At 38.6% G+C, this 27062-nt stretch overlaps 1 protein-coding gene across 4 annotated transcripts in view; it reads right to left on the bottom strand.

Annotated features, from left to right (window-relative positions):
• Positions 1-1046: 1046 nt before the first annotated feature.
• Positions 1047-27062, bottom strand: part of elavl2 (ELAV like neuron-specific RNA binding protein 2) — a 28983-nt gene continuing 2967 nt past the window's right edge. Inside the window, exons 2-8 of one of the 4 annotated variants that reach the window (XM_046380680.1) lie at positions 18488-18578; positions 17091-17334; positions 11302-11405; positions 8522-8675; positions 6775-7000; positions 5816-5854; positions 1047-3752 (exon numbers count right to left, since the gene is read on the bottom strand). In XM_046380680.1, coding sequence (XP_046236636.1) covers positions 3422-3752; positions 5816-5854; positions 6775-7000; positions 8522-8675; positions 11302-11405; positions 17091-17334; positions 18488-18559 — 1170 coding nt within the window. In that variant the 5' untranslated portion in view covers positions 18560-18578 and the 3' untranslated portion in view covers positions 1047-3421. The remainder of the gene's footprint in view (positions 3753-5815; positions 5855-6774; positions 7001-8521; positions 8676-11301; positions 11406-17090; positions 17335-18487; positions 18579-27062) is intronic. The other 3 variants (XM_046380683.1, XM_046380682.1, XM_046380684.1) reach the window with 3 other exon arrangements.

Here is a 27062-nt window from a genome sequence, read left to right as displayed (position 1 = left end):
TTCCTTTTTAGCCCAAACAGGACAATACTTTAAGGCTTTCTTTACAAAAAGGCAGTCTAGTTTCTTCAGCGGCTCCCATCTGATTCCTTGCAGTGCCCCTAAAATGACAGTCGGGCAGTGCGAGGTGGCTGCACAGTGGGGAAGCACACTTCAAAGCAGGCCATTTCATCTTCAGCGAGGCCGTCTGCCTCAAGTGGAGCATGAGATAAAAAAAAGAAAAAAAAGAAAAAAAAAGAAAATCAATACTCTATATCAGATGTCTTCCTGCAAGCCTTGTGCTGCTCTTTGTGACAGCACATTCAAGCCAGCACCTGAACTATGCCCCAATCATCTATTGTGATAGAACAGATTAGAATTTTTCAGACATTCAAAGCCTTTAAAAACACAGTGCATTTGTTCTTTCTTCAACCTCAGTGTTATTGTGCAATGAAGTGGACAGTCTGAGATTCAGCTTGACACCAGAAAGCATTAATCAACAAGCCAGCCGGGTAGCAATTATTCATTACTAGAACAAAAAACCAAAACAAAAAACCAAAACAATTAAAAAAAAAAAAAAAAAAAAAAAAATGGGTTAAATAAAAATATGAAATGACACACAGTCAGTTCACAAAGTAACCACAAAAATAGTTGCTACTATGAATGGCTAGAATAAGGCATAACAGTAAAATTCATTGTTTGAATCAGATACAGTTAAAAAGAACTTAGATGAGAAGACTGATGCCACAAAACAGCAAATCTCAGGTTTTTAAAAACAAAGCTAAGCTATTTCCAGCTGCTTGTCTGTCTTCTGGGCTAAGGTGACATCGTATGGCTGTGGCTTCATCTTGTGCAGACATTGGGACTGAATCTGATCTCCTCACGGAACGTTCAAAAGGGAAAAGAGGAATTAAACACTGGTTACGCTTTCTGCCCGAGCTAAAACACATGCACAGTCAAACAATTTAAATGCAACAAATGGTGTGAAAAACACAAATCTTACATTATGTTAAAGAATGTTTTGAGGAAAACGGGAACAAGGAATGATGGGATCCATTCACAAAACTGCATTGCCCTTCAACTTATTTATTGATGTACTGAACATGGAAAAAATCCAAAGTATCCAAACACAAAGTAAAGAACATGTACATCCTTTTAAATACTCAACAAAAGATATTCTATTCCCAAAATGCTGTGAACCAAGTCAGACTATACAACTTCAAATAAATAATCATTCTCATATTAAGAATTGAGATGAGGGGTGGGAGGCAACTTTTTTTTTTTCATGCCAGACCATTAGCACAATTTGTCAAGACCAAATAATTATGAAGAAGTTACAAAAAGAAACATTTTTAATGATGACCTGGTCAGGCATGAAAAGCGTCGTCTGTACCCCACAGCAGCAAGTATCACAACTCATCTAGACTTAAATTTAACTTTTACAAGTAACACAAAGAAGGAATAGATAAACAAGAAAAAGCAGTTGCAAAGATAATTATATAATGCATAGCACACTGCTCATTTAAGGGGAGGCATGACTAGTAACTGGTTTAAATACCAAGCAGGATGCAGGTGCAGGATTCAGTGCATCTAAGGCTCGACCAGCCTCCATGTGTTTGTTCAAGATGAGTTAATGTTGTTCGAGAAACTCTTGTACCAATTTTGCTATCGTTAATGGAACTGCTTCACGGACCTTCCCCCCAAATTGAATAAAGCAATATACACCTTTTTACGATTTTAAAGACAGGTTATATGCATTACGTATATATATGAGTATGGAAAAAAACAAAAACAAAACAGAAAAAAATCCTAATCAAATAGTTCAGAACTGTGGTTTATATCCATTCTTTACCACATAAATATATATCTATAATGTTTATATATAAAAAACAAAACATATGTCTATAGTTTCTCAATACCTTTTTTTTTTTTTTTTTTTTTTTTTTTTAAACGAAGCAAGACTATCTACAGACCAAACAACCAACAAATTTGATGCACTGTAATGCTAGTCCATGGGACAACAAATCAAGTACTCCAACTCAAGGCAAACTGAGAACAAAAGAGTTAATATCCAAAATGAAAATACCTTACATACTCTGAAAAAGAAAAAAAAAAAACCAATATATATATATAATTATCACACTTTCTGATGAAGTCAAAACTAGAACTAAAAGAAGTCTGCCAAATACTCAACATAAAAAAGGACTTATTTACATAGCTCAAAGCTCAGGAGTAATCCGCTCTATTCTTCAGACTAGTTTTTCTTAAGCTGCTGCCTTCACTGGCTTGTCTTCAATCTTTCATACAAAGTATGTAAAAACCCTTGTTGGTCGATATTAAGACAAAATCAGTCTAATGATATATTGTAGGTACATCACAAAACACCATGAGCTCCATCTCAAGGGAATCCTTTAGGAAGAACTGATTTTTATCCCCCGTTTACCTTTTAAGATATCTCCATGTTATATTTTTGCATGTGATTATTATTTTCTTTTTTTTTGCGACTAAACCTTTGTATTTTTGTCGGTTTCCAAATCAAATCTGAAAGCGAGTTGCTAGTCATAACAACCAGGATGACAGGGGGACCCACAGATGATTTTACAAATGAAACCAGCACTGCCATTGATTCTATAATCTAAAGATAATACAAAGATCTCAAAAGGTATCTTTTACATCATAAATCTCCCCAGAAATTTCAACCACTGCAAACTTTCTTGTAAAGTTCAAAAGCTCACAAGGTGTCATATGAAGATATTTCTCAAAGTATCCAAGTCAAAATATTTTGTTCCAGGTCCAGTAAAAAGTTTCTCCAAATTTTTCTTTTTATAAAAATAGATGCTTTTTAAACCCACATCAAAGAGGTTCTTAGCTCTTTGGCAAGGTACTGCTTTAAGAATTTTTTTTTTTTTTTTTTGTCTTTTATCCGTTAAGTTTACAATAAGCAACATTATGCAGCCAACCAATAACCAACTCATATTACAATGAACGGAATACTTACAAAATCAACATAACTGCAAATAGCTCAAAGAAAGTACTTGCTAACCACTGAAGGCATAATGCACCTAAGGCAAATCAAGACACAGAAAAATACAAAGAAAATCACTACACATAACCTTACAAGACTTACTGTTTCAAAGCAGATGTGCAACAAAATGACAAAACCTATAGTAACATTTTAGGTGGTCCTTCTGTAAAGACAGCAAGAGAATTCAACATCACAGGCAATAAAACCTGCAGTATTTTTTCCTGTTTTAAAGTATATTGAGAAGATTCAAAGCGTAGCAATGAAAAGAAAAAAACTCACATTGTTGGACGCTAAATATTGTTGTTCTTCGTAACACTGATTTACAAAGCTGTTTTTACTAATGTAGAAAGTTACGGTCGATGCGCTTCCACTTTCTCTTTCCATTTTCTGGTGAGTTCCTTGAAACAATCTCAGTGGGTATTAGGCTTTGTGTGTTTTGTTGGTTTTGAACGAGACTTGCAGCACTCTGTCCCCGAGGCGGTATCCATTCAAGCTGGCGATGGCCACGGCTGCCTCGTCGTAGTTAGTCATGGTGACAAAACCAAATCCTTTGCACTTGTTTGTGTTGAAGTCGCGAATAACCTTGACATTTGTGACGGCACCAAACGGCCCAAACATCTGCCAAAGGATGCTTTCATCTGCATCTGGGGCCAGGTTGTAGACAAAGATACACCAGCCAGTGCCTGCATGCCCGGGGATGTTGATGCCAGCCAGGCTGGTCACCCCATCAATGGCCATGGGGGAGAACCGGCTGTAAAAGACAAACGGTAACATGGTTCAAGGCGAGAGCCAAAATGAGGACAAAATTGGCCTTTTTATAAGACAAGAGATTGTGCCAACAAGCCAAACAGAACGTGACAGGTCTGTACAGAGATCAGCACTTCTCTCTGACCAGCGTTTATACTGCTTCTACACTACAGCCTTTATCATTAGACGATTTCAAGATGATGCTCTTTTTAGAAATAAACATTTTTCTCCAGCCAGGCATTAAGTTAGGAAGTAAGAAGGAAGAAAGTCGTTGGGCTGTCACTGACTGAGGAGTAAAAAAGCGAGTGCACAGACAAGTCTACATATTTGCATATTATTTATTATTTTAATTAGTTTGGGTTTTTCCACACTTCTTGGGAACCACAGCTGCTTTCTGAGCTTATGTGGGATTTATTGACTCAAAAAAAAAAAAATTACAAATAATAATGAGACCATATTAAAAGGTAAAGTTTCTTCTAAGACTGAAATGAAAAGGCCTGCAAGAGCCTGGGTCTTTGGCAAATGTGGTTTTTCAGTTTGAAAAAACAAAATTCAAAGTGCATGGAAGAGCCTATGAATTATTGCAGCAGGTGTCACATAAGATTAGCTGCTCCAGTTGGCCTCTCAGGGAACATCCACCATGACAGGTGTGCTCCCAGCATCAAGGACACGGAGAGAGATTTGGCAACGAAGACGTCAGCCAACGAGCAGGGCAGAAGAGAATTCGCAAGTCTATTGTCGCTGGTGATGGGCCTTTGAGCTTTCAGGGGATTGGACTTCAATCATACTGGAGGAAGGTATTCTTATAAAACTGAACTTAGACAAACTGGTATCCTGGTGAATCCTGAAAGACGCCTGATGCAACAAAGTTTAAAATAGGACAGGGCTGTCCATAATAGATCAAGGTAAGAGTATGGAGCTCAAAATACAAGTATGCAATTTTGTGCAATAGCAAGTAAGAGATTGTAGAAGTCTGTCCTTTGTTATGTAGACAAGTAATGCAGACAACGCTTTAATCTAGACATGCTGTGACATTATGTCAAGATTAAAGGGCTTCACCGCATCACCGTCACTAACCTGATTTTAGAGGGGGACACATTAAATAATGACCAGTCAAAATTACGCTTAAAGCGCAAACCACTGAAATTTCTCATATTCAATTCACGGAACGCAAGGGTATATTTTAGCGCTCGGCCAATGTGACAGAAGGCCATAATCATGATCAGTATCAGCACACGGTATATGTTGGCAGGTACACTTGAGGTAATTCACCACGTGTAATTATTACACAGACCCTTTTCAGCAGCATGATCCAGACTACTGCTTCTGACACCCAGCAGCTGAATGAACTAGAACTGTGAAATATGCTGCATCAGTTTGGTTTTTTTTATTTTTTTACAGCATGGTGGCTCAGTGTTTAAAAGACCGCCAACTCATATTCAGCAGGTCCTGAGGTTTGAATGCCACCGGGGCCTTGTTTGTGTGACTTGTTCTCCCTTTGCATATCAAGTATGTTAAGCGGCTGTGAAGGGCTGCATGTAGGAGAAACGCGGATTTTTTTTTAAAAAAAAAGTATAACATATCAGTCTAACAAACCAGTTTCACAGGAATTCACATTTATCCCCCCTATTCAGCATCAGAAAGCAACTGTGCCAGGTCAGGGGAGCAGGAAGGCTTTTGGTTCTCAGGAGCTTATGTGATTCTGGCCTTCCCTTCCCTGCTCGTAATGTAACAAGTCTACCTTGTGCTAAATATTTACAGCATCACTTGCTGTTAAGACAAACAACCTGATTCACTCACACCAAATGGATTATGTATATATTTGTTTGTAGATGTGAGAACTAAAGCATGCACACAAAACCACTTCCCTTCAATGAGCAACCTCATATTGAATCGGTGCTACCTTATGCAGCGTCAACTACCTACGCAAAGAGCACATTGGGGGAAAATAAAAAAAAAAAAAAAAAAAAAAAAAAAAGGATTCCATCAGTTCTCTCATGTTAGTTCAGAATTTCCCTGAGGATCAACTGAAGTAACAGGAAATCTGGAAAAGAGAAATCATTTCACCTTTTGACTCCATAGGCCATGTTCAGCAGATTGTCCAACCTGAAAAACAAAAAACAAAAACAAAAACCAACAACACACATGAATTAATTTCATCATAAAGACCGCTTTTTATGAGACCGATGATGGGAGGATGTATTTTGACAGGATGACAGAGATGAGTAATATTTCTGATACAACTGAGACAGTTTCAAGTGAATCTGAACACTTACGTCCCTACTAACCTGTTGACTCAACTCGTTTATCAATATTTAAATATAAACAGCCAACAGGAAGCATTCCGTTCATAGAAAAAGCTAGTTTTTGCAGCAGCTTACTTTTAAAAAAAAGAAAGAAAGAAAGAAAAAATAACAAAAAGTGTTTTCCTTTTGTTTTTGTTTGCATATCCAGTAGTGCACATAACTGGTACGCAGGCACACATTTGCGACAACAATCAGAAATGCGTAATGTCACTTGTGTTACTATCCGAGATAGTCGTGTTGATAACGTGACTGTCAAGTATGCAAAGTAACACAAGTGACATTACAAATTCCTGATTCCTGCGTACCAGCTATGTTCAACCCTGTGCATAGCACTGAATAATAAGCTAATTCATTTATGGATTGATTTCCACATTCATGGCCACTAACTGGGATTAAAAAAAATAAAATAAAAATCAGACAATCCATTGAATTTTTCACCAGAGTATTGCTCATCTCATTTTCATATTTGACAAATTCTGTTCGAACCCAATTGTGTCGTAGGCCTACAGCTGCAACAGGAGGAACACAGCAAAGTTGAAGATGTGAATATGGAGATGAATTATTCTGTCCAGAGTATTAACGAGCTCCAACACAGAATATTTTCAGAATACTGCTGTGAGACAATTTAAATGCTAATTTTAAAAAGCCTCAGACATCAAGGGCAGTATTCACTAGGTTTGGCTCTAATTTTTTGGGTTCTTTTTGGTGTGCCCCTTTTACCTGAAGCGTTGTGCCTGCTGTGCGAGGGGTCCTGGGTACCTTCGATTGGGTGACTGATACAGCTGGGACAGCAGAGCCTGGCTGGTCTTCTGGCTCGGATTGTTCGCAAACTTGACTGTAATGGGTTCAGTGGCACCAGGCGGCTTCTGGCAGTTCAGACCCTTGATGGCCTCCTCGGCCTCAACCCGCCGATCAAAACGAATGAATCCAACCCCTCTGGAAACACCTGAGGAGAGGACATGAACAGTTTCTCAACAGCCATGAAAAACCTGCAGTCATAATCTGCAGTATGAACTTCACAGACATGGCTTAAACACTAATTTGGGTAGATGCAACTTTATATTTCCCCACTACAAGTGATGCGATTCCGATTTCTAATTGCGATTATTAAAACTAAATCTGCTGAAACCTCTGGAATATACAGTACGCCGCTGCATCACTGGCCTGTGATGTTTAAGTCGTAAAAAGTGAGTCAGTACTTTGTTACAAATCTGATTGATTCAATTGTAGCAAAGACGATCAAGAAAAGCTGCAAATACTTGGACATTCATGCATGTCTTGTGGCTCTTGGTCTTGTTTCTTCCTGCTGCATGTCAAGTTGCCTTGAGCTTCAGTATCTTTGCCTTTGCCACGCCCGTCACTCCAATACCCCATATTGCTTATGTCTCTACTTTTCCTGCTGCACATCTGTTTTGTTACTTGCACTTTTTTCTCCTCATTGAGCTTATGTTACCTGTGGTTTTTAAATTGCATTCATTTCGGTGTAATTAACACTTGATTGGGAGTGCTTTTCCGTGATGTTTTTGCTTTAATTATTGTGTCCTTTTTGTTCTTGGGAGCCACTACATTAAAAAAAAATGCATTCAAAGGCACGAGTAACTTTGCATCGTATTGTAACTTGTGTATTGTGGTGTGACTTCCTGTCCAGATGCAAGCACTGAAAACAGAGTGTTGGAACATCTTCACCCGAGCAGGCAGGAGTTTTCCAAAAACGGTTTGTAAATGCCCTACAGACCAAACGCACAGAAAACGCAGATTTCACAAAATACCCGTGAACATGTGGACGAGGCCTTTGTGAGCAATAGCTTTCAATCCTACATTGTCTTCGCCTTTTCTTACGGCTGAATCGCAGACTGCTTCATACATATTAAAACAAAACTAAAAGTGAACTGTCCATAAACAAGTGGTTATATGTTAGAAAAACAAAGACAACCAATACCATAATGCATGCCTGAAGGAATATCGTATGCTTCAGCAGCGCAGAGGGACAGAACTATTGGCAAATGACTCAGTGAAAGATTCTGTTTACCAGTGTTTCATAAGGGTTCTGCTTTCTCATAACAGTTGAGGAAATGGAAAATGTAACTGCTCAAAATGCTTTTTTTCTTTTTTTTTTTTTTTTGCTATGAAACAAAAATTGCATGTCAAACTTGGGGATGGGAAGAGAAAGAGGGAGAGTACAGGCAGAAGAGAGTGGACAGAAAAAGAAATTAAGAAGCATCAAGGCTTGCTACACCACACCCTTTTCATATTCCATTCATCATTGCATTTTTATCAACACCTCCAGAGGAAAAATGCATTTTTTGGGGACCTCATATGACCGAGTCATTTTGTTCGGGAGTCACTGGACGAAGGAGGGGAAGAAAAGTGAAAAACTTATAAAAAAAAAAAAAAAAAAAAAAAAAAAAGGAACAAAAGGCAGGGGCAGGGGAGCAAAACCACGGAACAGCTGACATGTAATACTCACCAGTCACCTGGTCCACCAAAATGCGTGAGGTAATGATGCGTCCATACTGCGAGAAAAGCTGCTCCAGCTCTTTCTGAGTCATTGTTTTCGGCAAGCCACTGACGTACAAATTTGCATCTCTGATGGAGGCAGAGCTCGGACGCGCATAGGAAACCTACAGACAGAGATGGTTCACAGGGATACGTTCACCATTACAACCACTTACTTGCGTTTTAAGAAGACTTAAAAAACTTACTTATGACTCTATGGGATCTAAAAACATTGTTTATCTGGCAACATTAATATCAATGTCTGATACCATTCAATGTACTGAAAATGCATGCCCCATACAAGGTGGTTTCGACAAAATTTGCTCAAATACAAGCGTGTACAAAAACATGGTTTGAAAAAAGTGGGTGTACAGACAAATATTGATGTGAATGGAGTTAAAACACAGATGTTAGCAAAAGCAGATCTGTCCCCAAGTGGCATGAACTGAGTGAACCAAGTGGCTAAACCTCTCTGCTCAATTATACAACATTTCAACTTGAGCAAAAGGTCTTGCTTATCCCAATACTATGGGAGTCTATAAAAACAAGGGGAGAAGAGGGTGGAGTTCCTGGTAAGAATTAAGATCAGTCTGAGTTGTAACACACACACAGTCAGTGTTTGTCAAAGCAAACACACTGGCTGTTTGTGGCTAACATACAAATTGAAAATATTACACAAGGGTTCAACTGGCTTAAATAAAGCTAAACAAAAATGTGCTTCCTATCCATTCTGAATGCACCTGAAGGGAGAAACCACACTAATTTGTCAGTGCAAACATCAGATTTTTGTTGCTGTCGAGCATGAATGTGAGGTAAAGGACGGGGGGGAGGTGTCCATTTCATTCATACCCATGTTTATACAAGTTTACTGTAAACCTCTATTCATCCTATTGGTATGCCAGATGCCATATGTTTTTTTTAATTGTTTTTATAATCACTTCAGTCCAACAACACTGCAATAATTTGTCAGCTCCACAGTTTGTCACCCTATTTTTCTTTCCCCAGTGCATACTTAATTATGACTCGGTCGGATAACTGGACAGTGACAAATCAGTCTGTCTAGAAAAAAAGTTAAACTGGCACATTTTCGGTCTATCAACTCAGCTGGAAATCTGACAGAGATGGATGCAGCATCATGTCTGTCAAGGCAGCTCTCATCTAAAAGTAAATTTATCATTTCTTGAAAATGTCTGTACAGACAACAGAGCAGTGCGGCTGCCTTTTAAAACCCAACTTGCCCTTCCCACCTCAAGAACCAGCAGACAGGAGGAGAGCCCCCACCACCAGGGCAGATAGCTATGCAGCATAAATCTACATTTGTCCATAAACACAGCAGAGTAATGGGAGGGGGGGCGCTTTTACAGTGCACCATCCCATTTTCAAGCATATAGAGATTTATGCAATAATATGCAGGAGAAACCCATACATATGAACTTTAGAAGCTGATGTGTGTGAATGGCTCCCCTCAGTGTTTTTTTTCGACAACTAAATGAGAGAATCGCATACAGGGAGAGGATAAGAAGAGTATAGAGTCAAGAGTCTGCGGTATCCTGACATTCCCTCCGACTGGTGGGCTCGACTGTCACTTACCTGAATAGCGCCACAACTGTATTTAATTACCGAGTCAGACATGTTAAGCGTTCCTGTGCCGAATGCCTGCAATCTTATGCAATCGTTTGATGGGGGGGGGGGGGGGGGGGGGGGGAGAAACCTCACTCACTTTAATTAAACCTTCAAAAAGGATTCCTTTTTGTGCTCGCATCTCGAACTCCACTTGGTCACCCCACCTCAAAACTCGCCCTGTTCCTGCCCTGAAGGGAAGGCTGACAAAGTGAACGTGAAAGCTAAAGCTCCCTGCCCACAGCCAGGCAACTCCCTCGCTTCTCCTCATGCCTGCCTCCGTCCCAGTCTCACCTTCACACTTCATTTGATGCTAATATTTGCAAAGTATATTCCTCCACCTCACTGGGGTTTATTTGCACTTCTGACAGAGCAGCTAGAGGATTTTGGATGTGTGATATATTAAAAAAATGCTCCCATGTTCTACTTTCAGGAGGTATGAATTGAGGAAGAGAGGTGGAGAGAAAAAGAAGATGTGCTCTGTTAGATTCATGGGAATGAAGTAGTATGGCTAATAGCACATCTCATCTTCAACTGTCGATTCAAACGCTAAAATACAGAAATAATCAAGCATACGGCTCACAAATTTCGTGCTATCCAAACATAAATTTTCTGTCACAAAACGTGTTTTTGCTCAAAGACATTTTCATTAATACCCCTCTGCCCGATGTGAGAAGAGATCCGACGAGCTCCTTATAAGACCACTGTGAAAAATATCATGTCCAATAATCTGGCTCCTCCATCCACAAATCCTGCAGCACTATATGAAGCAAATGAGTTTTTCCACCAGCACATTGAGTGCTACATTGCCTGATGAATGCTAATGGCAGCCACCTCCCTGTAAAGGCATACAGCAGTGCTACAGCACATGCAACCATAGAAACAGTTCTGCTCTACTTGAGGCCCAGGCAAAGCCGCATGTGCCCAGATTAACAATAGGCTCCATTTCCACCCCACATTTCTCTAGCCTCATTATGCTTCCACTCCAACCCAGAGAGCTAAACGTGAACGGCATATCTTCGATTTTTGCAACCGGTGACAGACTTCAGTGCGTTAAATGTGACTATCTGATTACTCCACTTAATGGGGGGGAGAGGGGGACAAAAAAAAAAACACGACGTGACATCTTACCTTGATGGTTTTGGTCTGAAGTCTCAAGCCATTTAAGGTATTGATGGCTTTTTCTGCATCCTTCGGGTCCACGTAATTCACAAATCCATAGCCTAGGCTCTGCCCTGAAATCACAAGACCAGAGCATACTTGAGGGGTGCCTGCTAAACACAAAAACTGACAACATATGGCAACGAAATGTAGACAAATCTGCCTCTGAATCATGGGTGAGTGACATCAATGCGCAAGTGTCAGTAACACATGGAGACACAGAGGAAGTCAGTCTTTACTTCTTATTTGACAGAGCATGAAGACCACATGATGCCACCAGCCCAAACATAGTCAAATTAAATGCAGGCATTTATATAGCTTAAAAAAAAAAACCCAAAACAAAAAATATATCACAATTTGCCTTGAGATGCTTAACAATATGTATAGCTATCACATTGTCCTTTGAACTGCAACTTGCAGAAGGAGGGAAAAATCCTTGCAATACATGTCACATGTACAGAAGATAGCAACGACTTTACATAATATACAGATTACGATAACAAGTACTTCTGATACATGGACATTATATCTGAAGGATATGGCTCCAAGAGGAGAACTACTCCTACTTGGCTTACAGCCTGTAGTAAATACTCAAACCAACTCTTTGACGAACGTGTCTTAAATTAAAAACGACAGGCAATTGCTCTGCTTTCACACCAACTCATCTCTGACACAGTGCAGTAGCCGAGGTTCAATGTGTTCCCCTCCCTCTACAGTTTATCTCTAAAATGTACAATAGATTGACACCCACTCTTTATGTGCACAGAGGCAATTCAATTTCCTCCACCCACACTGCTGAATCTCTCTGCAATTCCACTGCCGGTCAAGTTCAGCAGCTCAAGCAGCTTCTGCATATTAATACCGTTCATAAGCAACTTGAATTTTGTCTAAAACTTTAGATGAGATTAGATGAAGTTATTATTTTCACAAATCCCACCATCAGATTTAAGCACAAGAGAAATAACAGTGTATGTGTGAGGTGATGAGGAATCGGCAAGGTTCACATTAAATCTTTAACTAGATACCTTTTTCTGTCTAAATCACTCACTCTTTAATTCAAATAGCTTTTTTTAAAATGTCCTATTCACTATAACAGCTTTGATATAACCATTAAGACTATGATATTTAGTAATTTGTATGTGAGTCAATATGCAAATAGGATCTACATTTTAAAAATGTATATTAAAAAAAATCACACATTAGTGTATTAGCAATGAAAACAGAAACGGCCAACTGTCAGATTTCCTGCAGCATAGCCATTAACTTAGCGCTACTATACATCCGAACATCGTAAATGTATGTATGGATACATACTAGCTTTTTATCTGTCTCATCATCATGAGTCACCGCTCTCATGGGCTGCTCTGCTGCAATCAAGTAAAGTTCATAAACTTGATTTCACCTTGCAGCTCAGGGACTGTTACAGCCAGAAGAAACAGGCAGAGCCTTTGAAATGAGCTGGTGAAATGACACTTTTACTTAAGCCTGGAGGGCAAACCGCCTGTCTCACTGTATTATACTGTATGTGCTGTATGTGAGCATGATATGTGCCCTATAGATGGCTTCCTCTGGAGGGTCTAGTATCCGCTACAAACATGCTCCTGCAACAACTTGTTCACTTTCAGCTGTCAATAAGAATATGAGACATGCCGGAATTCATTTTCTCATGGACAACTGCACCCAGTTTCCAGTTAAAGACTAGTGATGCCCATAGTGGGAGGAAAACGACAAAAACTAAGCTGCTGCAGCAGCAGCCAAAGCAAGCACATTTAAAGCAAAGAGGAAGCATGCATCTCTCTAGTGATTACTTAACATCTGATGTAGCACCAGTACACAGATGTAGGCTGGCTTAAATCCATTGCCACAGGGCCAAGGGAGAGACAAAAGCAACACAGTCTGGAGGGGATAGGGTTTTATGTAGAGCTGAAATTGAAATCAGAGCACCATTGCTGAAAAATGACTTGGAGGCTTTGAATAACATTAAAGGCCTAATTTCTTCCCCAACTGAGCTTGAAGTCAGTTTTTCCCACCCCATTTCAAGATTTCATCTGTTAAAAATAATTTAAAATACAAGTTTAACCGCTTGATTTATAAAAGCCTGCTCTTCAGATACTGTCGATGGGCAAAGAGGCTTGTGACAGGGCTGGACGTAAACATTAATGGCTTCCTGATCAGTTGAGCTGTAAAGTTAGCTAGCTTAGTTAGCCTCTCATCCATGAGCAGATGCACACTTATTTTTGAAAAGAAAATAGTTCCCACATGAAACTGGTCACAACAAGGTCTGGGTTTTCTTGAATAACCAGATCATTTCTGGAACGATCTCCAAAGTCTATACCAAAAACAGTCTGGATGGATAAATAGCTCTACAGTGAAGGGGGGGGGGTGATCTTGACTTTGGGGTGAACTGTCCCTTTACCTCTCTTCTTCTACACATCCCAAAGTTCACACACAAAGCCTGGGTTCATGCAGTGAAAGTCATCCTCCTGATAAATCTTGCGCTCACATCAGACTTGTTTTAAATTAATTCTATTGTTCTGTGAAGTTTATGACAAGTTTATGATAGTTTTAATTTTTTCCTTCTTTAGTATGACAATATTCAAGGAAAGCACTCTCTCATTACAGTAAATTGTTAATTGAGTAAACACTCATACAGCAATACACACAACACACAATAAAAGAAGCGTGGAAAGCTTGCGCCGCTACACATAATTTAAAAGGTAATACAGTTACAAGAACCGGTAGAAGCGGAGTGAAATGTCCTTGCTTTTTACGAGCCTCTAAACCAAAGAAAGTAAGCAGGGCTTACTGAGCTTAGAGTTGATCACCACAAGCCATCATACTTTCCTTTCTTTCCTTAAATTTGCAAGTGTTATTTTTTTTGTTTTTTTAAATGTGACCTAACAGGATTGAAACTGAAATTCCGACCTATACTGAATAAATCTGTCTTGAGTACATATAGGAGTAATGAGCACACCGAAAGTGAAGCAACTCCTTCAGAACAACCACTGAAACTGCAGTCTTGTTGGGTTTTGTTTTTGCCAAATACAAAAGAAATCAACCTTCTTTAGGCGTCCTGTTTGACAAGTATCTACTGCCAGCCAAGAGCTCACCCTTTCCAGCTGGCTGCACTTGTATTTCTTCAATAAAAAAAGCTATTTGTTTTACATGGGTAATTAGTCCTCCTTAGATCATCAACTGAGGCTAAAGGAACAGACCAGAGCTACACAAAGTTTCACTGAAGACACCAGTGCAAGTTTCATCCCTAATTCATTCTCCCATTCTGAAAATAAAGTGAAACTTGTCTAATGCTATACTCTAACTTACTTCCTTTTTAGCAGAGGTGTAACTAGAAATTAACATGACACACGCACCATTTCACAGATGTGTACAACTTTCCAATGCCTGAAAATGAGATGAACTGGACTGCTTGAGTCACTGCTCAACCACCTGCAAATTGTTTCTTGGTCAAAAAATGTTCAGTTATGTTACTTGCTAAATCTGAATCTACATTAATACTGCCCCACTTTACGGGGGCATGCAGTACTGCCGCAGGGGCAGACTGATTTCAAACAACTTGTTTCAGCTAGTTCCTCACACAAATTACTTTGGAGAGGCTATGTTCACACTTGCTCCTCTAAATATGCAACCTATCAAGCATGTTTATGTTCAATCACCCAAGCAGACTGTGTTCAACACAAATTCTAAACGAGGATCACTTGTCACTTCAGCTCAACCCATTTCACACATTAACATCAAATGCATTTCTTGTATGCATGGCTACACAAGGAAATTTATTCTATGCAAGACTACGCACATGACAAGTTTCATCATAGTTGCATGCCAAAAGTTTAAATGCAGTAAATACATAACGAGCCCAATAAAAAAAACAAAAAAACAAAAATTTAGTTTTACTATAAGTGCCCCTAAAATATAAATGCTTTTTAGATAAAGCCTAAAAGCTGACGGCATAGTGTGGTTATGTAAGCAGAAATAGAAACAGTTTAGGTAAACATATTAAACATCGTGAATACTAGTCAACTATACTTAAGATTTAAGAAATATTAAACATTAACAATTCCAAGTCAAATGTGTTTGCATGAACATTCTCCATGTTAATTTCATGGTGGTGACTACATTGGGGTGTCAGAATAAACTTAATCTCTAATTATTAAAGTTCTAGCATCTTCATTCAACAGTACTTCTCAATTAGAGCCCCCTGCCTCAACTAAGGCCGCTGTTGCTTCAGGACAAAATGCAAATGAAACAGATGTGTGTACACATCTTTAAAAAGGTTCATGTGCCTGACCATCGGGCAGTATTATGAGAAGCAGATGGAGGAAGGTCTAGATAACCTTGAACAAAACAGCAAGCAGTAAGAACCCAGCAGCCTCAGCTAAGTGTTCATGTCAGACAGGCAACGTCAGCTGCTTCCCTCCCAATAAAACCTGAAATAATTTGACGTCTTCTACCCAGGGTAGGAAATTAAGCACCAAATGTGGATTGATGATGAATGACAGTTGAGCACTGCTTGTGACTGGGCGGGACAGGTGTATGGGTTGGAACTCGATATTGCCGCTCCACGGTCTGTTCCCAATTATGCTGCCAGCACAACATGGCAGCATCAATATTCAGGATATTTTGGCTTCACTTTCATACAATGGGAGGAAGTGCAGACGTGTCGATCGTCTTCATATGTCAGTGGTTGAAATACATAAGCAACGTCTGTCATTATGTTCTTATTCTTTCAACACAGAAAAAGAGATACTAAAAATCATATCAATATCTTGTTAATTTCTACATAGGCCAATCTGAAAAAATTGTATAAGATCAAATCAAACTTAACAGGTGTTATTGTAAATTTTCAAGGGTTTTTATTTTTAAACTAAAGTCCTAATCAATAGGCACACATTTTGGCCAGTAGAAAAACATGCTGGACTGGTGGATTATTTTTTTCCCCACTCTGCTACTCAACTTGACCGATGACTCAAAAGGTTGATGTCACCGCTTCTATCGGGCTAAATATAAGGAATGTAACAGATAAGTATGTGTAATACATACACGCCAGGCAGTTTGACGGTGCACGCGGAGCCCACAGGATGGAGTTAGAGAATAATCTGATTCTAAATAATGGATGAACCATGAATTACAAACCCTTTGTCTCATTCACCAGGGGTTGACAAGTGACAGACTCACTCTCTTCCACTGCTGAGCAACATTAGATGTGGGCACTTTCTTAACCAATTAATATTCTGTATTTCCCACATATTAAAGCAGTACATATAACAGTTTAAAAATCTGTACTTATATGTTGCTCTTTAGTTCATTTTATAACGGTTACCCTGGAAAGACAGTGTCTGATATTCTCCATAATGACATGCAGAATTATTGGCTGACGTTCAAAACAACTGATGCATTTATTGAGGGTAAAAGGGTCCAAAACGCATGATGCTAGAAGTCCAGTATGAAAAGAGGAATTCACTTAGTGTGCATGCATAAACAGAAAGGGCCATGACATGATAAATACCACAAGCAAGGCCCCACTGATAAATAATTTTGGTTCAATGTTGATTCTAATAAGGGAGGATAAATATTTTGTAAACATTCCCAACTTGCATCTATTCTATAAATATTTACAAATCTAACTGTGTGCCAACGTAATGCCAAAAATGAATGCAGATATTAGCAGCAAATGAATTCGTAACACATAGTATCTGTTGGCCCCAAGCTATTAATCAAAGCACTGCAAACAGTTGTGTTACCTGTTATTTTGTCTCTCACGAGTTTACACGACTCGATTTCTCCGATGCTCCCGAACAAACTCTTCAGCTCCTCTTGGGTCATGTTCTGAGGCAGATAGTTGACTATCAAGTTAGTTTTACTGTCCTCTATGCTTCCTGACTCTACAGGTGAGGAGCAGTTGTTTGAGATTGTTGAAGGACCGTTGCTTGTGTTGTTGCAAGTTGGCCCATTGGACAGCTGTGTTTCCATGGCAGCAATTACCTGCTAAAAAGACAGAAAGGAGAATTCAAGTAAAAAAACACATGCAGAAAGAAACAAACAAGTTGTTTTTTTTTTAAAAAAAAAAAAAAAGGACACTCTTCACACATTGGAACATTGCCTTGTTGGAATACTAGTGATTTTTACTTTACCTCAACGTAAAACATCATTAAGGGAACATATAGTACTGTAGTATTTTTTGTGTTATTTTTTTAAATTCTTCATGCGAATTTTTCTTCGCGCATTATAACATGTCACAGAACTAAAACTGTAAGTCAGTAGTTGTTTTTTTTTTTTAAAAAAAGAAGAAGCTGTGATGCTTCTTCTAATCATTTCCCTCAGAACGGGTTGGGGTAGTGTTTTCAGTTATGCAAATTTGTGCATTTGGCATACATATCTGGCCAAATGTGAGACATTAAAACTTACAGAGCAACCACTGGTGGAAAAAAAACACTGAAACACAAAAACTGTAAAATGAATACCCTTTCTGTTATTCACAATTGCTGCTTTTGTTTCTGGGCAAATAAAAGACTTTCTATTGAGAAAGAAAAGTGATGGTCTATTAATCTGTCAAAAGCAACATTAAAGGTAGTAAGTGGTATGTATAAACATCTCAAAGTTAAATGTGGCAACCAAAGTGAAACATTTCACTCGACTAAATAAACTGAATATGCAAGGCCTAAAAGCAGCACCAAATCTGCAGCCATCAGTACGCTACCATCGAGCAACAGGCCTTAAACAACATGGTAGTCAGTTAAGGCAACCAGCAGCAAGTTAATGTATGAAGAGTCATCCTTTATTAACACAGTCACAATGTGCAACATCAGTGTACCCACACCACTATGCATATTTTACAATCACATTTTGACTAATTTCTGCATGGAAGCCATAAATTTGTAATTTGATAAAGTGATTCTGAGATGAACATCACAGTAGACAGTAGCAGACAGGTTTAGACCATACCAATACAATCAAACATTAACAACTTGTGAGCTTTTCGTAAACAAGACCCAAAGTGCCCGAATTCCAAATTGAACATGTGATGAATTTGATTTGAGCATCGAAATAGGACAGAGCTACAGTCATTGGTATGGCCTGAGCACTGAGACACAAAGCAGGCCTTCTGGCCAAATGTTTTCAAAAAAGAAGTGCCACAGACCCCAGTCCAAGGCTCAGGCGCCCACGAACCACTTCTAAGCAGAGAAGCCACATCGCACAGTCTGACTGCCATGTTAGTTTGGAGTTGCCGTCTGAAAATGTGGACACAAAAAGTACTTCATGTTAGATCAACAAGAACAAAGCAACAGTCAGAGGTGATCACATGTCATTGTTGGGGGGAAGAGAAGGAGGCTATATATCTTTTGAACTAGCTGTCCATGCAGATTGGCTTAAACCAGGGAGAAAGCAAAAGGCAATGTTTCACTTAGTCACAATGCATCTTCAGTAAGGAGCAAACAGCTGAGCCGAGAAATGGAGAGTGTTCAGTCAAGAGAGAAACCTGGCCACAACAACACTGACAGTAAGCATGAGGAATGGCAATTAGTTAAATGGATGAAGTGCTGCGCAAAGATTATTACTGAAATTGGAAAGAACGGATCAATCGATCTGGTCAGATTTCTCACATCCAGCAAAGAAGGCTTGATGCTTAAGTTACGCTGACACGCCGTGCATTTGTTATCCAGTCTTTAGCACACAAAGCATGAGAAGTGCAAACATCCACAAAGAAATAATCTGCACGTTTCCCATCAGCAGTCTTAATGTGCTCATACATACAAACACACCACTCACCAACGGGGTCAAATCTTCAAGGTGAGATGAGAAGCCAGAGTTCATCAGTACACAAAACTAAGGCTTGCAAACTTAGTTAAACTGCCATGATAGAACAGTAGTTTAAAAAGTGAGTTCATCCAATTCAAATCAGATAGTTTTCTATAACAAAGTCTCTATGGCAAAACCAAGTCATTTGAGAAGGAAATCTCAATCTAAACCACAAACCAAACAACCAGTGCACCATGTCTGCATTACCATTCAGACACTTTAAGGACACTTGTTATGCTGAGAAATGGGAATGAGTAGTTGTGTGGGATACATGTGTTTTCCAACTGATACTGATAATTTCAATTTTTTTTATTTTAAATGTAAAGAACACTGACAACAGTATGATGATGACATGATGTGTCAGTCAATTTATTGGCCAACAGCTGTTAATAAATTAAATAACAAATCAGGAAAAAAAACACAAATCTTTGTAGCTTAACACAACCAAGTCAACCTACTGTACCTTTGTGAACACTATGTTAAGGCTACTGTGCCATCTGCATTATGTGTTGGTAAGTTAATGTTACACTACAACTCCACACAGTGCAGTGTTTTTAAAATCATCAAAAAAATTCATCACAGATAACTGAGCATTTAGTGTTCTATTTATGAATGTTTCACCTTGTTGGTTTCCTCCAGTGGAAATTTCAACTTGACATAACTCTACTGCAAATTGATTTTCTCTACTCAAGTGATGAAAAACAGCATTGCAACTGTCAGATGGACAGGTATAAACCAATACACCCGATCGATATTTCTTCGTGGAGGGCATCTCCAATGATGGTCAATGTGCCATTTTTAGCGTTTCATCATATTCAGACACAGACATGGATAATGTATGAAGCAAAAACATTAAATATTCAATTTCCTTATTATTCCAGAAAGCCAGAAAAGAATTAAATTCTTTATGCCATATTGATTGCACTGCATTTGGTCATTTCTCTTCCATCTAAAATATAAACTTTTCCACACTCTCACACTGTGGTTCATATATTTAAAAGCACATATCAATAAACATGTACATGTAAACACGTATACTGAAGCTCTAACATCCTCCTTCTCATTTTATTTGCATATTCCCTTTATCCCAGTAGTATTTTCTGTCTTAATGCTTTGAATCTTTGACTAAATTAAGTCAGTGCACCTGAAATGATTGAAGTGGATCACCCCTGAATTGTTCAACATGCAGTTTCTTTTTCATTTGCCACTCTTCTCAGTCTTAATTGTGCTACAACGCTGTCAACACATCAGCTGTCACTTTCAGATGCAGTGATTGGCTGTGCTGTGCATCGTGATATACATAAATGCACGTGAACTGAGAAATTGCAGCAAACAGCTCAGTGTCAGTCAGATCAAACAGCTGTAGATCCACTCTGGATTCTTATTCAATTCAAAAATAATTACAACCCCGGCTTATCCAAGTGTGAAAAACTGGAGGTGTACTGTGAGCGTGTGTGATTAGACTCCAGTGTGAAAGCTTGACTAAAAACGACAATGTAGGAACAGTGTTATTTATCTAGATATTTATGCTCTGAAAGACGAATGAGCAATAAAGCTCGTCAACATGGAGAACATGTGTATGCCAAAGCACACTAATCAGAACTGTAAAGAACATGTAGCCAATAGTAATTTTTTTTTTTTACATACTATCCAAAGGGCCAGAAACAGTACAATATACTTTTTGATTCCAGATAATCACTGGTGAAATGGGAAATCTCATTTCTGTCCAAACTTGAAGCACAATATTTTGAAGATTGAGAGACTAATCCATTTAGTACATAATTTGGCCACAAAAAAATTGTTGGCTAAATATTACAGTGTTAGATATTTGTAAAAGAGCAAAAAGTTTCAGGCAGCTCATTTTTTCCCCAATGTAAAAGCATGTGCCGATCATCAGATGACTACTCTGCCAGCATGTTCAGATACCCTCATATTCCATAATCAAGCCAGTAACAATAATTCTTTCCAGTCAGTTGTGTTCAAGACGTCCAAGTAGTGAAGTCTGCTAGAAAACCTTAACACAGCAGCGCATCCTCATTTGAAAATCTTATGTCACTGGCAGTAGGCTCATTGCAGTGTTTGCCGATATGTGGCAGATCAGAAGGCATGTGTAAAATGGCGTAATGCACAGATTCCCAAGTGCACATGTGAAAATACACTATGGCAGCATCACTTAACAGCTTGCTGCTTTGTAGTAACTTACTGAATGACTTCCTCTGTGTGAAGGGCAGTGATATAAGTAAACCTGACATTTCATGTTCAATCTTTTTTATTTTTTTTTAAACACCCATGGCCAAACAAGGCAAGGCAATTTTAAGACATCAGTTTATTGAAACTTAACACCTGTCCTTAATTTTGACATTTTAAGCATAAAAAATGTTCACTGCAGCCATTACAAGTGAAAACAATAAAAGTGGCACAATGGTGGTGTTCTACAGTAGGTGTTACAGACAATGCAAATTAACTGTGAGGATGACTGAAAATGTCCAATTAATAATTTCCAATTAATAACATTCAGAATAACATTACTTGCAGGTTGTGGATACATTTGAGTGCACATATGAGTTTTTATTTAATAAAATGTATCCACCTTTGCAGCACTGTTTTCAAGCTTCTGGATGTACTGAAGACAAACTGCACTGCCAATGTTCCACTGCACAAGTGCAATACATGAGTCATTTGATTCACTGGCATGTCCCTAGACCAAGGTCAAAACCCACTGACTACATAACCCAAACAAAAATAGAAAGTACAGTCATACAACAAGCAGCTTTATACATTTCATTCACTCAGTGAAATAATCACAGATGAGTGTACCTGACCGCCACGTGAACGATGACAAAAATATGGCAACATTTTAAGTCTCAACAAAGACAGTTGATTGTTCAAGGTCAGTAAGATGAGGACTTAAATCAACACGCTAGCAAGCATAAGGCAAATCTGACCAAGGTGAACAGATCAGTGTAGTTTATGAGTAAACACTTCAACAAGGTGGACAATTAAGGGTAATGTGTTTGCGGTTAAACAATTGTGATATTAGCTTTTTGTCTAGATCACCCACCCTCCTACAGTGATCATTGTCTTTGTGTTTTTTGTTGATCTGGTTGTTAGGATGGGTTGCTAGCCATGTCCTTTCACCTAACAGCAAGGTGCTTAAACCGCTTACTATTGAAATGAGATACCTAAATCTCCCAGGGCATATGAGCAATAAGCATGTCTTAAGCATGATATGTACATACTGTCAGGGGATGTTAATGGTTGATCATTAATTGACTAATTGCTGTAAGGGATTTAATCAATAAGAAATGTACTAGCCAACTGTGTATGTATGCAAAAGGAAGTATCTCACCTTTGCAGTTTCGAAAATCTACTGACATCAAAAAATAGGGAAGTGGCTAAAACATAGTCTGACATGAGAGCATCACGCTATAAAAGACGACAATGTTCAATGAAAATATTGTGACACGGTCTGAAAATACACCTCCAGTACAACATCAGTGTTCTACCGCCTGAAGAGTATGAGAGTGGCAGTCCAATTTGAAAGTCGAACACCATCTTCCCAAGACACCATCATGTTGGCTACAGGCTATACTGATGTGCATGCAGAGGCAGTAACCCAGAGACTGTTTTATGGCACAAATGAACACGATCTCTATGGACACAGTGGGATTTTGCGAAGTCCTTTAACTACATAATCGCACAACTAATGTCCCGCCAAAAGCAAAATGTTTGAGGACAAAAGTGTGTTTTACTTATACAAAAGACATTAAAAGCAGCTGAAGCACTGCACTAATTATAAGGAGACAAGATTTGTAGTCTGAAGACTACAAGGATTAACTGCCTCAACACTCAAACCTAACAACTTTCCTCTCGTAGGTTTGAATGATGATGACAGACACCATTAGACAATCTGTCAACCCTTAGAAAGGTTAATGTCAGTTTATTATATCAAAATTCCTTATAATCCTTAACAAAGTTGGTGAAAATGAATAAAACTGCTGCAAACTGTAACTACAGATAAAGACTACAAAACTGTAGATCATGAGGAACTCCCACTCATCTCTGGCTTATCCAGGCATCACAAACAGCATAATTCTAAATTACCCTATACTTTCAGACAGCATCAGTCTCATAAATGTGAATATCTAAATATGGTTTAAATATTTGTCTTCCACTATTTCACATTACTTCAGACAAAAACACATGATATATGCCAAATCATATTAAATTATTACCATTAAAAAACTGAAAGACTCTGGTCAATACAGCATGGTTTCCACAACGGGCATTAGGAAGAGCAGCAATAACAAAACTATTATCCTCTTTAAGAAATCAAAGTTTGGTCATCAGTTCTTAGCTTATTAAAACAATACTAACTGCTGAAAGTACAGTGAGCACTGACACCAAATACACTGCAAACATCCCAGATGGAGCTTGAGCTTGATTAGTCAACTTTATCCTCCTGTTGCTCTTTCCATCTTAGCTGTCTCCAAGTATGCAGCCAGTTGGTGGCTGCAAAATTTAACTGCTGCTTTGACGTTAACTTTATGTAGTTTTGTTAACATGGCGAAAAGGACACAAAGACAAAAATCTCAAAAACTCCAGCCAATATTTCTCATATGCCAAAAACTCTAAGCAATTCTAAGCAGTTATCTGCTCCACAAGCAGCCTCCCCCACATGCATAGTAACAGAGAAAAGCAGGCCACAAGAGAACATATTGTTGTTTAGGAAAATGACTTACTTCAATCTTCATTTCATATGTTTCACCTTTTATTCTAAGTACAAAGCACAAACATTGGCTTTTGTCCCGCTGGAGACAGTGCCACAAGGCAGAAATATTTCATTAGATAAACACTTGGAAGAGAAGGCTTGGCAAGACGCCTCTTCCCAAAAATTTCAGTCAAGGCTTTCACTGTGTGCAGCCAGCAGCCTCGTCTTAATACAGGCATTTGATTGCGGAGCAGCTCGTTTCCCTAGAGGCCTTGCCTCACAGTTTTCAGAAACCAGTCCCAGATAAAGACCACGAGGTTCTTTTTTTGTTTTCCCATCATTGCTAAGATAAAACCATCCACCTCCACAATTTTACCCCACTGAGCAGGCTGCCTTTTAGGACTCATTAAAGTGTAGCATGTTTAGTTACTGGTGCTCTCAGATCCCACAGCCTTCTCACAAGGGGGAGAGAAGCCTCTGCATGCAGTGTTGCTGTGTAAAGAGAATGCAGAGATTCCCAGTTCAAACACAGTGAAGGTTATCAACCTTACACACAAGCTAAAGTTTCTATATTGTCACATTGATACCATGCAAAAAACACGTGGATCTTTCTCAACTAATGACAAAGCTGAGTGGTAGTTACTGTATTATGTTTTGTGCTTTAGCCATGTGTCACCCCTCAGCCTCTGAAGCTGGTGGAGCTGACTCTGCTTTAGCAGCTCACCGATTCTGCTAATTAATTACATGGAAAAGTGACTCTGAGTGGGTGTTTGGAAGCAAGACTTTACAGCTGATCAAACTCTTGACTGAAGTACAGCTGTAAATCAGCTAATATGGAATCAGTCACAAGCTGATAACATTTCATATGTTTATCCTGTTCAGAGCTGAAGCAATTAATTGATTCATAGGTCGAAAGAGCAATACCGCCATCCATTCTCTAGCTCGAGCTTCTACAGCGTGAGGATTTTCTGCTTCTCTCTCTCATATAATTATAAACTGTCTTTGGGGTTTGAACTGTTAGTTGCACAAATAAAAGCAATATATCACCACAATGTGTTCTGTGAACTTGAGACAAGTGCAATTAATCAACTGCAAAAATAGTGAATAGATTAATAGGAACAACAATTGCAGCACTAATCATCTTCAGTTGTTAAAGTCTCCTGATGTGATAATACCTGACAATAAAAATGTATGACAAACGTAGGCTACGAAGAACACCAAAGCTCCTTTAGCTCTAAATTAAATCAATCCAAGTGATTGTGTTTAAGTCACAACTGCCACTTGAGGATACTTGCACTGCCATTTTAGTTTCAATTAATTGCAGCTTCAGTAAAAGCCATCAAACAATCTTCTCATATTAAGAAAAATTTTGGAGCTGCCATACTTGCAAGTATTGATTTTTATAAAGTTTGAATTTCCCTTTGCTGGCAGTAATGTACAACAGGAATCTGTGAGCCAGAGTATTGATAGTGGACAGCAACCCCAAAAGAAATATGTATGAGCATGCCAATTCACTTGTTTTAAAACATTGCCAGTAATATTGAATAAAGTGGTTATATTTGACTTGAATATGCTTGGTTAAAAAAGCCTTTAGCATTGGTTTTCTTCAGCCAGTCTGTCAATATCAGGGATAATATTTATTTATATATATAATAAATACTATGGAAGGCAAAACTTTAAGATTTTTCTGGAATCTTAAAAAGAGAGAACTACTGCCACCACTGTCATTTTTTTGACAAGTTTAATGAGGGCAGGGGACGCTGCAGAATAAAGTGAGCATTTTGGCATGCATAATACAAAAAAAAAAAAAAAAAAAAATCCCATTTACACATGTGCCTAACTGCAGAGCTTCTTTAAGATGAACCTGAACACCAACAGTGAGATCAGCATGTACTGAAGTGACACTGAGCACTTAAAGTGAGGAGGCACGAATCTCTGCTACTAGCTCCTCAGAGGATTAAATTGACCAAGTATGCGTGACAAGCTGCAGAGTGAAGAACTCTAGAGTGCACACACCGACATGCACGGCCTGTCCTTGAAAACTAAAAGCCCACAAGTAACAGTTCAAAATATCCCAGCTGAAAACACAAATGCAACTAATCTACCCACACACTGACATGCACGAAGACATGCCACAACATCCGCTGCTGTGATACTTGCACCCTATTAAGAAAACTGAGGTATAGCGTGATGGCAGTACTGTGGTGCTTTGGGTGTAAGCATCGCACAAACATGTACATCTGAAGCGATTTCTCTTTTCGGAAAAAAAATAAAATAAACGATTTTCAAGCTGTCGTCCCTGATATAGCTCAAGCACACACTTTTTTTTAAACTTACTAAGATTTCACTATCCTAATTTTGCCAGCAACAAGCATTTAATTTCCCATCACATGCTGGCTGGGTGACTCCCATCTCCCGGGTTTCCCAGCCGTTCACACCTCAAAACTTTGCTCAGTGTTTCTGTGCCTCTTTGCACTCCCTTTCCTACGAGCAAGTCAGCTTTGTGAGCCGACTAACATTTAAAGAGCAACCTAGAAATACACGTAATACTTTGATAAAATGTGTCATGAAAGTGCACGGCTATAGCGGGTAAAGGCTTGCAAGCAGGATAGCTTTGCAGCAGCTCTCTCATACCAGAGCCAGTCAGAATAATTTTGAACAGTGATGCAATGCTGAGTTATAATTGGCAGTCTATCTCCAAAGTAGAAGTGTATGACTTCTCACCAACACTTCTGGAGAAAGGAATAATCCAGCAATGGTAGGAGAGAAAGTTTAAAATAATAATAAAAAAAAAATACTACAGAGTCAACCTGAAATGAAATGCAGCTGGGTAGTTTTCATTGCTCAAGAGACAGCAACAGATGTTTATCAATACTAACTTATTCTGAAATTTTGACCAGAGGCATTTTATTTATTCTTTGTGGCTTGATTCTGTAAGAAAACTAATGTAAAAATAAACACATTACTTCTTGTGAAAATAACATTCTGCATATTTTCTTATCAGTTATCTGATCAGTTATTTTACTTAAAATCAAATAATTAAAAAAAAAAACCTCAGTCTCTTGCAACTCTCTAACAGACTGTTACAAATCAGTGTCAACTAAGAAGCACTAGAAGTACTTTGATTACCAAGGATATATATTAAACGCAATGATTTTAACAATTTACCAAAACATCACAAAACAGATGGCATGTGAAACCTACT

This window comes from Scatophagus argus, chromosome 23, assembly GCF_020382885.2.
Source record: "Scatophagus argus isolate fScaArg1 chromosome 23, fScaArg1.pri, whole genome shotgun sequence".
NCBI lineage: Eukaryota > Metazoa > Chordata > Actinopteri > Scatophagidae > Scatophagus > Scatophagus argus.
Note: the sequence above shows the minus strand (reverse complement) of the source record. Positions and strands in the feature narration are given on the sequence as shown.